The sequence below is a fragment of the Leopardus geoffroyi genome, chromosome E2 (genome assembly GCF_018350155.1).
Source record: "Leopardus geoffroyi isolate Oge1 chromosome E2, O.geoffroyi_Oge1_pat1.0, whole genome shotgun sequence".
Lineage (NCBI taxonomy): Eukaryota > Metazoa > Chordata > Mammalia > Carnivora > Felidae > Leopardus > Leopardus geoffroyi.
In genome coordinates, this window is record NC_059335.1 from 44,289,098 (window position 1) to 44,303,850 (window position 14,753).

The 14,753-nt window shown below is 41.8% G+C and overlaps 1 protein-coding gene across 4 annotated transcripts in view; it reads left to right on the forward strand.

The window, feature by feature from the left end:
* The first annotated feature begins 207 nt into the window (after positions 1–207).
* Positions 208–14,753, forward strand: part of TANGO6 (transport and golgi organization 6 homolog) — a 194,204-nt gene continuing 179,658 nt past the window's right edge. For 2 of the 4 annotated variants that reach the window (XR_006702727.1, XM_045443302.1), the window contains exon 1: positions 221–386. Coding sequence is in view for 3 of the 4 variants with exons in the window: in XM_045443302.1 (XP_045299258.1) it covers positions 290–386 (97 nt within the window). In the remaining variant the exon portion in view is untranslated. Of the gene's footprint in view, positions 387–14,753 lie in introns of all 4 variants that reach the window. The other 2 variants (XM_045443300.1, XM_045443301.1) reach the window with 2 other exon arrangements.

Consider the following 14,753-nt stretch of genomic DNA (forward strand, 5'->3'; position numbering starts at 1 on the left):
TAGGTATCATTTTATGATAAACTACTATACTTCTCTCTTCTTCGTTACTTAGTGGTTAATCATATTGAGTTTCTGAAATTGTGCATGTAGGTTGGTTGTGTTAACTGTTTTTCTGCCCAAGGGACTAAACGGGGACTGAAAACTTTTGTAAAAGGGCGCTCCGACCACGTCGGCCCCGCCCCTTGCGGCGGGCCCCACCCCTAGCGCCTTCCGCCACATTCAGTATGGCGGCGACGCCAGTCCACAGAGGCGATTGAGCAGGTCGCTAGTGGCGCGTTCCACTCCAGTCATGGCGGCCCGCCGACCGGTCGCGGGCAGCGGGGCTCTGGCAACGTGCGGTCTGGAGAGCATTCTGGAGGCGCTGAAGCTTCTGCTGAGCCCGGGAGGTGAGAGGACGGATCTCGGCGCCGGGCTGCACTCGGGACTCTCAGGGCCACCAGTCTTCCCGGGCTGCCCTGCCTTCCGCAGCGTGCGCCTCTCAGGCCCTCCCCGGGACCCCCAGCTCTGAGGCTCCTGGGGGCTTTGGGCATTGTCCGTCCAGCCTCATTTTACTTGAGGAAACCGAAGCTCAAGGAGGGGATGGGATTTGCTGAACACTGATGGTAACCGACGTCTCTTGAGCGCCAACCTTGTGCCAGGCACTCACTGTTAAGCGCCCTGGGTACTTGGTTCCATTCAGTCCTTACTGTCACCCTCTGAGGTAGGGACTGCGGCAAGAGCTTCCGAGAGGGTAGCGCTCCTGACGCGTTAAGTGAGGTCCCACCTCCTGAGGGTTCAGGGTCTAATGTGGACGCTGGAGATTTGTACAGAATGGCGAGGCGTGCAGAAGATGGAAGCAGTGGCGTTTGAGCTGGGTTTGGGGACAGCGTTTAGGGATTTACAGCCTGTGGGAGGGATTTACGGTCACTTGTAATCTTTCCTGGTGAGTTGGCAAGATCTTCCCAATTTAGAATCTGCAGGGACCATGGCGGTGGTTTAGCCTGGCGCTCTCCTTTTACACCTGGGGACACTTAAGGCTCGCTGAAGAGATGAAGTGACCTGGCATAGATTATGTGGGCAAATTAGGGGCACAACACGGACCTAGGGCCGAGGTCTACCGAACTCCCTTCTCAAATCAAGGCAGATTATGAAGTGTGGAGCCTCTGATGTTATCTGGAGTTTGGAGAAAGGACACGAGAGATAGGGACCGTATATGTGCAAGAAGGGGTTTGTTCGTGAGCAAAGTAAGGTACATGAAGGGCCATGAGGTGATGCTTCAAGTCTCAAATTTTAAGATACTCCCCAAAATGCAGAAACTTCCACAAACATTATACCGTACCTGGGAGAAGTGAAAAGAAGTCATTAATAATAGTCATTGAGGGGCGCCTGGGTGGCTCAGTGAGTTAAGCATCTGTCTTCCGCCCAGGTCATGATCTCACCGTTAGTGAGCTCGAGCCCTGCTTTGGGGGTCAGCCCCGCTTCTCTCTCTCTCTCTCTCTCTCTCTCTCTCCTCCCCTCTCTCTTTCTCTGACTTTCATGGGATATTCTCCCTCTCCCTCTCTCTCTCTCTCTCTCTCTCTCTGTCTCTCTCTGCCCCTTACTCCCTTGGGCCCTCTCACTGTCTCCCTCTCAAAAAAAAGTAATAGTAATTCAGTGCCTACCAAGTATCAGGCCCAATAATATGCTGTTTACATATATATTTTTTTAAAAATTTTTAATGTTTATTTATTACTTTTGAGAGAGAGACAGAGTGCAAGCCGGGGAGAGGCAGAGAGAGAGGGAGACCCAGAATCCGAAGCAGGCTCCAGGCTCTGAGCTGTCAGCACAGAGCCCGATGGGGGGCTCAAACTCATGAACAGTGAGATCATGACCTGAGCCAAAGTCAGAAGCTTAACCGACTGAACCACCCAGGTGCCCCTACATGTATTATTTAATCCTTACAATTCCATAGCATAGATATTTTTTGTATTCCATTTTACAGATGAAGGAACTAAGGCTCAGGTATGGGGAAGTTGCCCGATGTCAGTCTAATAAAGTGGTAGAGCTGGATTTTTTTTTTTTTTAATTTATTTATGTAGGCTCTCTGCCAACGTGGGGCTCAAACTCACATCTGCAAGATCAAGAGTGGCATGCTCTACTCACTTAGCTAGTCAGGTGCATCATAGCCAGGATTTAAAACAGTGTATTTATTTTATTTAAAAGGTTTTTGGAGGCAGCTGTTGCCTGGGCGGCTCAGTCAGTTAAGCATCCAACTCTTTTTTTTTTTTAATGTTCTTTTTTTTTTTTTCTTTTTGAGAGAGTGTGAGCAGAGGACAGGTAGAGAGAGGGTGACAGAGGATCTGAAGCGGGCTTTGCGCTGACAGCAACGAGCTTGATACGGGTCTGAAACTCATGAACTGTGAGATCATGACCTGAGCCCAGGTCGGTTGCTCCACTGACTGAGCCACCCAGGCTCCCCAGTCATCCAAGTCAACCCAGGACCATCAGGTCCTGATCTCTGGGTTAGTGAGATCTAGCCCTGCATTCAGCTCTGTGCTGACCGTACAGAGCCTGCTTGGGATTCCCTCTCTCCCTTTCTCTCCACCCCTCTCCCTCTTGCATGTGCACACAAAGCACACACATTCGCTCTCTAAACAAATATTAAAAAATACCTATTTTTTTAATTTTAGAGAAGGAGTGTGAGGGAGGAAGAAGGGCAGAGGGGAAGAGGGAGGGAGAATCTTAAGCCGGATCTTCTTAAACGAGAAGCCTGGCACAGGACTTAATCCCACGACCCTGGGGATCATGACCTGAGCCAAAATCAAGAGTCGGTAGCTCAAATGACTGAGCCACCCAGGTGCCCCTATTTTTTTTTTTTTTTCATTTAAAATTCCAGTGTAGTTAACATACAGTGTTACACTACTTTTGGGTGTACAATATAGTGATTCAACAGATCCATACAACACCTGGTGATCATTATAAGCGCACTTCTTAATCTCCATCGCCTATTTTATCCATCTGGCCTCTCTGGTAGCCATCAGTTTGTTCTCTGTAGCTAAGAGAACTGTTAGCTACAGCTGTTTCTTGGTTTGTCTCTCTGTCTTTTTCCCCTTTGCTTGTGGGTTTTTTTGTTTGCTTCTTAAATTCCACGTGAGTGAAATCATACAGTATTTGTCTTTCTCTGACTGGTTTTGTTTAGCATGATACTCTCTGGCTCCATCTATGTTGTTGCAAATGGCAAGATTTCATTCTTTTTTACGGCTGAATGATATTCAGCCATATTTATCTATCTTTATCCTTTCATCTATTGATGGACACTTGGACTACTTCCATAATTTGGCTACTGTAAATAATGCTGCAATGAAAGTAGGGTGCACACATCCTTTTGAATTAGTGTTTTTGTTTTCTTTGGGTAATACCCAGTAGTGTGATAACTGGATTATAGGGTAGTTCTATTTTTTTTATGTTTATTTATTTATTTTTGAGAGAGAGAGAGCTTGTGAGCGGTGGAGGGGCAGACACAGAGGGAGAGAGAATCACAAGTAGGCTCCACACTGTCAGCACAGAGCCCAATGTGGGGCTCGATCCCATGAACTGTGAGATCGTGACCTGAGCCAAACAAAACCAAGAGTCAGATGCTTAACCAGCTGAGCCACCCAGGCACCCCCAGGGTAGTTCTATTTTTAATATTTTGAGAAACCTTCATACTGTTTTCTACAGTGGCCGCACAGTTTGCATTCTCACCAACAGTGCACGAGGATGCCTTTCCACATCCTCGGCCACACTTGTTTCTTCTTGTCTCAAAACCAAGAGTTGGATGCTTAACCGACTGAGCCACCCAAGTGCCCCTCAGTGTCGTTTTGATTTGCATTTTCTTGATGAGCAATGTTGAGCATCTTTTCATGTGTCTGTTGGCCATGTGGATGTCTTTTCTTGTTTTCGAGTTTATTTATTTATTTTTTTTATTAATCTCTATACCCAGCATGGGCTCAAACTCACCACCTTGAGAGCAAGAGTTGCACACTCTTCCGACTGAGCCAGCCAGCCGCCCCCAGTTCTTTTTTGGAGACATGTCTGTTCACGTCTTCTACCCATTTTTATTTATTTATCTATTTATATATTTATTTATTTAAAGTTTATTTATTTTGAGAGAGAGAACAAGAGGAGGAGGGGCAGAGACAGAGGGGGGGACAGAAGATCCAAAGTGGGCTCATGAGCTGTGAGATCACCACCTGAGCTGAAGTCGGACACTTAATCGACTGATCCACCCAGGCACCCCTTCTGCCCATCTTTAAATTGGGTTATTTGTTTTTTGGGTGTTGAATTGTATAAGTTCTTTATATGTTTTGGATGCTTTTTTTGTGGGAGGCGGGGGGTTGGCTAGAGCCAGGATTTAAGTTGAGGTACCTTCCACTATAGTATGATAACTGTGCTACTTTGCCCCAGTGAAGAAGAAAACTGCAAAAGACAGTTTTAACTTGCTAATTGAGAGGTCACTTGTCTAGTAACTGCAACTGTCTACAAATGACTGAGAACAAGGTTAAATAAGCAAAAAATCTGGAAGTAATCATCTATCATAAAGCACACGTACACAAAACACGTTTATAGAAGACCTCTCTAAATCTCCAAGAGTGTTGTGGAGTCACATACATGTGCTCACTTAACATACAGGAATTCAGCCATTCCTATTTGAAAAAGGATAAGTACTGTGGTAAAATGGTATGATTTTGCACATATAGTCTGTTATATATTGTGCGCATCTGCCTGCTGTTTTATCATATCACTTGCTGAGGGAATTAAAAAATACCTGTGCGTCGTGAGTATTCAGATGTCCCTGGTGTATTGAGGAGTTAGGGTGAAAGTACTGGTTAAAATTACATGCAGCTAGATTAAACTTTTTTTGATCTGTCTTTTTTTTTTTTTTTTTTTAAATGTTTATTTGATTTGGAGCTCCTTGGTGGCTCAGTCGGTTGAGCGTCTGACTTTGGTTCAGGTCATAATCTCATGGTTTGTGGGCTTGAGCCCTGCGTTGGGCTCTGTGCTGACGGCTCAGAGCCTGGAGCCTGCTTCAGATTCTGTGTCTCCCTCTCTCTCCTCTTCCCCTGCTCATGCTCTGTCTCTTTCTGTCTCTCAAAAAATAGATAAACATTAAAAAAAGTATTTGATTTATTTTGAGAGAGAAAGGAAGACAGAGTGTGAGTGGCAAAGGGCAGAAAGAGAGGAAGAGAGAGAATCCCAAGCAGACTTCACACTGTCAGCACAGAGCCCTATAGGGGGCTCAAACCACAAATCATGAGATCATGACCTGAGCGAAAATCAGGAGTCAGACGCTTAACCAACTGAGCCACCGAGGTGCCCCTGATCTGTCTTTAAATTGACTCCCCATGAAGGGTGCCTGGGTGGCTCAGTCGGTTAAGCTCAGTCGGTTAAGCGTCTGGCTTCAGCTCAGGTCATGATCTCTCAGTCCGAGTTCGAGCCCCACATCGGGCCCTGTGCTGACAGCTCAGAGCCTGGAGCCTGCTTTGGATTCTGTGTCTCCATCTCTCTCTGCCCCTCCCCTGCTCATGCTCTGTCTCTCTCACTCTCAAAAACGAATAAGCGTTAAAACAGTTTTTTAAATTGACTCCCTTTGAGGTAATATGCACTGGGAGTCATCTGTATATAATAGTCTGTCCTCACTGCTCTTGGAGAAACAAAATTACATAAAAATGTGTGCTCTCAAGTATCTTGTCTTTTGGGGAGATACTAGTGTGCATGTAGATGAAGAGATAGTTCACACAGTAGGGTCACACTAATGGTGAGAGGCTAGTGCAGATGGCAGTTGGATAGAGGAGTCACCCCCGAGTGGAGCTGTGGAAGGCTACAAGACGAAGAGGAATTCGGTCTCGGTGGGAATTGTATAGAAAGGAAGGGAGATGCCAATAGTCTTTCACTTGTGAGGCATCAAATGTTCTGCTGCATTAAGGTGTTCTCCTCTGCCTTCCATTTCTTTTGTCAGTCATGGGGCAAATAATAGTTTCACCACCTGGGTTGTTAAGAAATGTGCTAAGCAGAATTTGAAAGGGATTTGTCGATTTTAGTGAAGTTTTGTGTGTAAGAAATGGAGGCCATCTCAGCAATAGTTTTCCTAAAAAATATCTTTCTATGTTAAATATAGACCAAATTCTATCATTGAGTTTGAATATCTTGTGGGGAAGGAGCTGGAAAATCTGATAATCTGTGTATAATGAAGATGTACCATACTTAATCTTACATGCCATATTGCTTTGCACTTTGAGCATAATAAAAAGTTCCACACAAGCTGTGAAGTCTGCTTTTAAATGTCACAAAGCATAGGCCTTCAAATTGGTGATTGGGAAGAATCCATAATGCTGTCCATAAGGGCAGCATTTCCTGAAGCGTGATAGTGATGTGGTTTTACGTGGTACGTACAGTAACATTTCGAGGCTGCATAGTGTAGTGTAGTGATCAAGAGTTAACTTATCAGGAAGAGTGGCATTGTTTTGCATTTTTGCAAGTCTCTTTGATGTCTGGCTTACTAGAAGACGGCTGGATTTTTGTATTTGCTTTTCTGTTCAATCTGTCATGATAGGTTGTTTTGATTGGAACAGATGAAGAAAATCTAGACTCACATAGATATGTAGTTGGAAAAGGAAGAACTCAATAGCCTTTTCAGAGAATTGTATTTTTTCATACTGTACTAAAACTGAACGAGAGGTAATTTCTTAAAGGTTAGTTACGATATGGAATCTGTTTTTTTAATGGTTTTTAATTTTGAGAGAGAAAGCATGCACATGCGTGCTGGGGAGGGGCAGCGGGAGAGAATCCTAAGCAGGCTCCACGCTGTCAGCACGGAGCTCTACACAGGGCTTGTTTCCATGAACCGTGAGATCATGACCTGAGCCGAAGTCAAGAGTCAGACACTTAACTGCACCAGATGCTTAACTGACAGCCACCCAGGTGCCCCTAAACTGAATGAACTTTTCACACTTGGTACACTCATGAGAGAATGAGACTGTAGGAGGCAAATAATGGCCTAGTATTAATATGAAAATAGTTTGGAACCTGCAGAGTCCCTGAAAATCTGAAACCCCTGAAAACTTGAGTCCCTGTACCCTGCTTTGAAAACCGCTGCTTTAGGGGATGCCTTTATTTTCAAGTAGATTTTGTTTTTCACCAGTAGAGGGCAGAGGAGACTACTTTATTAAGTGGCTCTTGGAAAACAAAGCTTTTTGTTTGAAATCACTTTGCTTCCCATGTTTGGGTTCAAAGATCTTATAAAGTTGCAGGAAGTCCCTGAGAGGTTGTTTAGGGATATTAATGGTTGGTGGTGATAAACTAGGAAAGCACTTATTTCCTATTTAGGTATATATTAGCTAAAGGAACCAGATATTCATGTTAGTGGGTCAGAACGCTTGCCCTGGACAATCTTAGAGAAGTACTGAAAAATTCTTACTTTTCTGATTCTCATTATTCTTAATGAGTAGTTTATGTTCCTTTTTCTTTTTATATAAGTAGTTCATATTCCTTATAGTAAACTTTTTTAAAATATAGGGAGACTAGGGCAGCTGGGTGGCTCAGTCAGTTAAGTGTCTGACTTTGGCTCAGGTCGTGATCTCATGGCTTATGAGTTTGAGCCTTGCATCGGGCTCTATGCTGACAGCTCAGAGTTTGGAACCTGCTTCGGATACTCTGTCTCCCTCTCTCTCTGCCCCTTGCCTGCTCATGCTCTGTTTCTCTCTCTCAAGAATAAATAAACATTAAAAAAAATTTTTTAAAGAAAAAAAAAAACAGGGTAACTAAAAGAAGAACATTAAGATGACCCTAATCTCCAGTATATGGAAATTGCATTTTGGGAAATACTATTTTCTTTTTAACAAAAGTGGTCTCCATGGGGGAGGGGAAGGAAGAAAAAAAGGAAAAAAGAAAAAAAAAAGGAAAAAAAAGAAAAGAAAGAAAGGTTAGAGAGGGAGAGAGCCAAAACATAAGAGACTCTTAAAAACAGAACAAACTGAGGGTTGATGGGGGGTGGGAGGGAGGGGAGGGTGGGTGACGGGTATTGAGGAGGGCACCTGTTGGGATGAGCACTGGGTGTTGTATGGAAACCACCTCGACAATAAATTTCATATTTAAAAAAAAAAGTCTCATAGACTACATACTGTTTTATAACTTTACTATTTTTATTAAAATTTTTTTAAATGTTTACTTATTTTTGAGAGACATAGCGAGACAGAGCATGAGCTGGGAGAAGCAGAGAGAGAGGGAGACACAGAACCTGAAGCAGTCTCCAGACTCCGAGCTGTCAGCACAGAGCCTGACATGGGGATCAAACCCACAAACCATGAGATCATGACCTGAGCTGAAGTCAGATGCTTAACCGACTGAGCCACCCAGACACCCCTGTTTTATAACTTTAAAATAACTTTTTTAGGGACACCTGGGGCTTAGTTGGTTAAGCGTCTGACTTCAGCTCAGGTCATGATCTCATGGTTCATGGGTTCGAGCCTTGCTTTGGGCTCTGTGCTGACAGCTTGGAGCCTGGAGCCTGCTTCAGGTTCTGTGTCTCCCTCTCTCCCTCTGCCCACCCCCCACTCATGCTCTCTCTTTCTGTCAAGAATAAATAAACATTAAAAAAATTTTTTAAATACGTAAACTATACATATTCTCTCTCAAAAAACATTTTAAGTATGATTAAGCAAAAAAGAAAAATCACCCATAACCCTTCCTCCCAGAGATGATCACTTAATACTTTGACATACAACCTTTTTTCTTTTTAAAGGTTTATTCATTTATTTTGAGAGAGAGAGAGAGACAGAGCATGAATGGGGTAGGGGTAGAGAGAGAGAGGGAGACATAGAATTTGAAGCAGGCTCCAGGCTGTCAGCACAGAGCCTGATGCGGGGCTTGAACCCACAAACCGGGAGATCATGACCAGAGCTGAAGTCGGACGCTTATCCAACTGAGCCACCCGGGCATCACTTGACATACAACCTTTAAGACACTTTTCTATGTGTGTGTATATATGTATATGTATATATACACGTGTATATTTTATTTTATCTTATTTATTTCATAATGTTTATTTATTTATTTTTGAGAGAGAGAGAGAGAGAGAGAGAGCGAGCATGCGCGAGTCAGGGAGGGGCACAGAGCCCAGAGCAGGGCTTGATCTCACTGTGAGATCATGACTTGAGCCAAAACCAAGAGTCAGACCCTTAACCGACTGAGCCACCCAGGCGCCCCTACCTATGCATATTTTAATAACAGGTTCATAGTGTTCCTGTTATTGATCAATTTTCAAAATGATAGTGTCTTAATTTCCAAAGAAACATATGTATATTTCAAAAATTTTTAAATGTTTTTATTTATTTTTGAGAGAGAGAGAGAGAGAGAGAGAGCATGAGTGGGGAGGGGCAGAGAGGGAGACCCAGACTCTGAAGCAGGCTCCAGCATTTGAGCTGTCAGCACAGAGCCTGACGTTGGTCTCGAACCCATGGACTGGGGGATCATGACCTGAGCCAAAGTCGTCCGCTTAACCAACTGAGTCACCGAGGTGCCCCTGTACATACATGTATTTTAATAACAGATTCATAGCGTTCCTGTTAGTGATCAATTTTCAGAATGATAGTGTCTTAATTTCCAAAGGTAACCAGTGAAGTGATTTCTTTGTTTTATTATGAACTGATAGATTTTTTTGTACATGCAATATGTATTCATTATTCCTTCTCTTTTTTAAAAATTTAAGTAATCTCTACACCTCAAGTGGGGCTCAAACCCACAGCTCAGAGATGAAGTGTCGCATGTTTTCTGACTGAGCCAGCAGGTGCTCCTGTACTCATTATTCTTGATACTCAAATTGTGGTTTGTGGAAACCACTCCAAATTGGCTCTTCGGCTCTTTGCAATGACCCGTAGTCTTTGATAGTCTCCTTCCTTACAGGCATGACAAGATGTCTCAGACTCATACATTTCTTGCCCTGTTCTTGAAAACAGCTCTCTTTAAGGAGAAATGGTAGAGACCACAATATGGGTAATAGGCATACTCATTACCCCTGATGTCATTGCTTCCAGACTTTTTCAATTATTAGAGCTAGGAACTTTGTGGGTTTTCAGAAACCAAAACATAAATCTGTGGTTCTTACTGATGTTCTTTTTTTTTCTTTAATGCTTATTTATTTTTGAGAGACGGAGACAGAGAGACAGAGTGCAAGCAGGGGAGGGTCAGAGAGAGAGGGAGACATAGAATCCATGGCAGGCTCCAGGCTCTGTATGGTCAGCTCAGAGCCTGACGTGGGGTTCGAACTCATGGACCAGGAGATCATGACCTGAGCTAAAGTTGGGTGCTTAGCTGACTGAGCCACCTAGGTGCCCCAGTTCTTACTGATATTCTAATTACAATGAAATATGATGGAGTTTAAATTTTTTTTAACATTTTGTTATGCAAATTTTCTTTCTTTCTTTCTTTCTTTCTTTCTTTCTTTCTTTCTTTCTTTCTTTCTTTCTTTCTTTCTTTTTAGAGAAAGAGAGACTGAGCAGGAGAGGACAGAGGGGGGGGAGAGAGAGAGAGAGAGAGAGAGAGAGAGAGAGAGAGAGAGAGAGAGGATCTAAGGCAGGCTCCATGCTCAGCACGGAGTCGGACATGGGGCTTGATATCACAACCGTGAGATCATGACCTCAGCTGAAATCAAGGGTCGGACACTTAGCCAACCGAGCCACCCAGGTGCCCCGAAAATTTTCAAGCTTATAGAAAAGCAGAAGGAACTTTACAGTGAAAACCCATATGCCATGACCTAGATTCTTTCTTGATCACATATTTGTCCACCTAGCCATTCTTCTATATTTTATATTTTAATATTTGTATTTCTTTTATCTGAAAATATTGATTCCAGTGAAATTAATGTAATTATTTATTTCCCATATATACTTACATATATAAATATATGCTCACCCATTCACACACACACATGCATATAATATTTTAAAATAACAAATCCTGCATTACCACCATGAACAAACCTACTGGTCCTAGACTATTTTTATTTGTTGTCCTCAGGATGTATGAAGTTCTTTTTTTAGGATTTTATTTTTGAATACAGTGCATGCAACGTGGGGCCCAAACTCATAACCCCGAGACCAAGAGTCACATGCTCCACTGACTGAGCCAGCCAGGTGCTCCTAAAGTTCTATATTTCAAGTCACTTGAAATAATTCTCTCCATTTATGCCTCTAACTTAGTGTAGAGCAGGAGTTTGCATACTTTTTCTGTAAAGGAGCAGACAGTAAATATTTTGGGCTTTGTCTCTGTTACAACTACTCAACTCTGCTGCTGTAGCTTGAAAGCAAGATAACATGTAAGTAAACGGACATGACTGTGTTCCAATAAAACGTTATTTATGGAAATAGGTGGTGGGCCACATTTGACCTGCAGATAGTAGTTTGACAACTTTGGACATAAAGTACGGAATTATTAGGTTTGTTTGTGTTTTATTTTTAGGAATTATTTTGAAAAAATTTTCATTTAATTGTTTTTTTAACTTGAAAAACATAGACAGGGTCCCCAAATGAAAACTCTAGAACTAGATCAATTTATCCCTAGCTCCTCCCCACTGTTTTCTTCTCTTTGTAGACAACTCATTTTACTTTTTACCTTGTTCTTTCACTGCCTTTTTGAAAATAAAAACAAATCATGTATTTTATATTCCCTCCCTTTCTTACACAAAAGGTAGCATATGATAGACATTCTTTTATACCTTACTTTTAAATTTACTATGTCTTGGAGGTCACTACATAGTGGTTCATGGAAGTCTTCCTCTTTTACAAGCATGCCATCATATGGATATACCACTGTTTACTTCATCAGTTCTCTATTAATGGACATTTGGGTTGTCTCAGGTTAATACAAGAAGCACTACAATGAATAAACTTGTGTATATGTCATTTTGCATTTTTTCCTATGTATTTATCTGTAGTATAGATTCCTAAAAAGCAGGATTGCTGGGCCAAACGTTAAATATGTACGTAATTTTACTAGATATTGCCAAATTGCTCTCTTCAGGAATGTACCATTTTAGTTTCTAAGAGCAATGTATGAGAGTGTGTGATTTCCCAAAACCTTGCCACATAATGTGTTATAAAACTTTTGGATTTTAGCCAGTTGATAAATGGGAAGTGCTATTTCAGTACAGTTTTAATTTACTTTTCTGTTATGAGCAAGGTTGATCATATTTTCATATTTTAGAAGTCATTTGCATTTCTTTTTCTATAAACTATTCATATCTTTTGCTCATACAGTGTTTCATGCTCTGTTCACTTCAGAATATATTTAATGAGTATGTCATTAAATAATGTTCCGTGTAACTTTTTTTTTTAATGTAATCTCCACACCCATTGTGGGGCTCAGACTCACAACCCCAAGATCAAGAGTCAGATGCTCTACTGACTGAGCCAGGCAGGCGTCCCTCAACATTACTTGATGGCTGCAAATATTCCATTATTCATTCATTCAACAACTACTTATTATGAACAGCTACTACATATCAGACAGGCCTTGTTCTGGCAAGGAGAATATAGCAGTGAACAAAACGAGCAACATCTCTGTCCTCAAGCAGCTTTTTTTCTAGTTTATAGAGAGACAATAAACAATAAAATAAATATTATACATACATATAGTATGTTAGATATAGGTAGACTGCAATTTATTCATCCAATCTGTTATTGGATATGTATTTCTCATTTTATGCATTATAAGTAATGCACTGTTGAGCACTCTTTTAGTTATTCCATTTTAATCCTTTCTAATTTGCTTCTTTAAAAAAAATTTTTTTAACGGTTTATTTATTTATTTTTAAGAGAGAGAGCCCAAGTGGGATATGGGCAGAGAGAGAGAGGGAGAGAGAGAATACCAAGCAGGCTCTGTGCTGTCAGTGCAAATCCCAAGGGAGCTTGAACTCACGAACTGTGAGATCATGACCTGAGCGGAAATCAAGAGTTGGCCACTTAACTGCCTGGGCCACCCAGGTGCCCCATTTCTAATTTGCCTCTTAGAAGGTGTATTAACTTTCATTCTGAAGTGTTACTGCTTGTTTTCATTTACATTTTCAACATTTTATTATGGTTTTATAACTATAACCTTCATTTTTGCATTGTGGTAAAAAAAAAATTTTTTTAATGTTTTATTTACTTTTGAGAGAGAGAGAGTGCAAGTTGGGGGTAGTGCAGAGAGAGAGGTCCAAACCAGGCTCTGCGCTGACAGTAGTGAGCTTGATGTGGGGCTTGAACCCACAAACCATGAGATCACGACCTGAGCTGAAATCGGATGCTCAACCAACTGAGCCCCCTAGGTACCCCTAAAATTTTGTTTAATGTTTACTTATTTATTTTGAGAGAGAGAGTGCGTGTGCGAGCAGGGGAGGGGCAGGAAGGGAGAGACTGAGCCCTGCATTGTGTTGTTGTTGTTGTTTTTTTTAAGTATTTATTTATTTTTGAGAGAAAGAGAGGGAGAAAAGGGCAGAGAGAGGCTCCACATTATCAGCCTGGAGCCCGATTCGGGGCTTGAACTCCTGAGCCATGAGATCATAACCTGAGCCAAAATCAAGAGTTGGACATTTAGCTGATTGAGCCACCCAGGTGCCTCTGCATTGTGTTTTTAATAGTTGTCCTGGGAAAATTGCAGTGTATGTTCTTATTTTTTCACAATCTGCTTAGAATTAATATTGTACTGCTTCACATAACACTTAAGACCTTGCAACTATCAGGGTCATTTTATAGCTCCCCCTCCCCCACTTGGGATTTACGCTATAGTGTTCATGTTTATTATATCTGCATAAGTTATAAATCCATAATAAAACTTTATAAATTTTGCTTTAGAGTGGCACCTGGCTGGCTCAGTCAGTAGAATGTGCAACTCTTGATCTCAGAGTTGTAAGTTGAAGCCCCACATTGGGTGTAGAGATTACTTAAAAAAAAAAAATCTTAAAATAAATTTTGCTTTAGACACATATATATGTATCTAAGGAAATTGAGGAAAAAATTAGTCTTTTATATTTATCCACATATTTACCATTTCTGATGCTCTTCATTCCTTTCTGAAGTTCCCAGTTTCCATCTAGTATTATTTTCCTTCAGCTTGAAGAATTCCCTTTATCATTTGTCTGCTGGAAGTCAGTTCTCTTGATTTTCATTGATCTAAATATATTTACTTTCATTTTTGAAGATTATTTTTACTAGATATAGAATTCCGAGTTGACATTTTATTTCTTCTGTCATACTTTAAAGATGTTTTTCTACCATCTTTTTAGCAGTCACTGTTTGTGGTAAGTTCACGGTCATTCACAGCATCATCCCTTATATATAATGCGTCATATTTTTCTGGCTGCTTCCAAGACTTTCTCTTTCTCTCTAGTTTTAACAGTTAACTATACTATGCATAGACGTGATTTTCTTTTTACTTATCCTGGCTCTTCGAGGGTTCACATGGGCTGGGGATACAAATTTGGGAGTGGTTAGCTTATAGATGGTTTTTAAAGACATGGGCCTGGGGAAGATCCTTGAAGAGAGCACAGAATTCAGGATAAGCCCCAGGGAATGTAAAGACCTGGTAGAGGAGGAGCTGGCAGAGGAGGCACTGGAAGGATGGCCACTGAGGTGTCCCAGAAGCTGAGAGAGGAGAGTGTTTCCGTGCACCTGGGTGGCTCAGTCAGTAAAGTGGCGGACTTCAGCTCAGGTCATGATCTCGCAGTTCCTGAGTTCGAGCCCCACTTTGGGCTCTCTGCTGTCAGCACAGGACCTGCTTCGGAT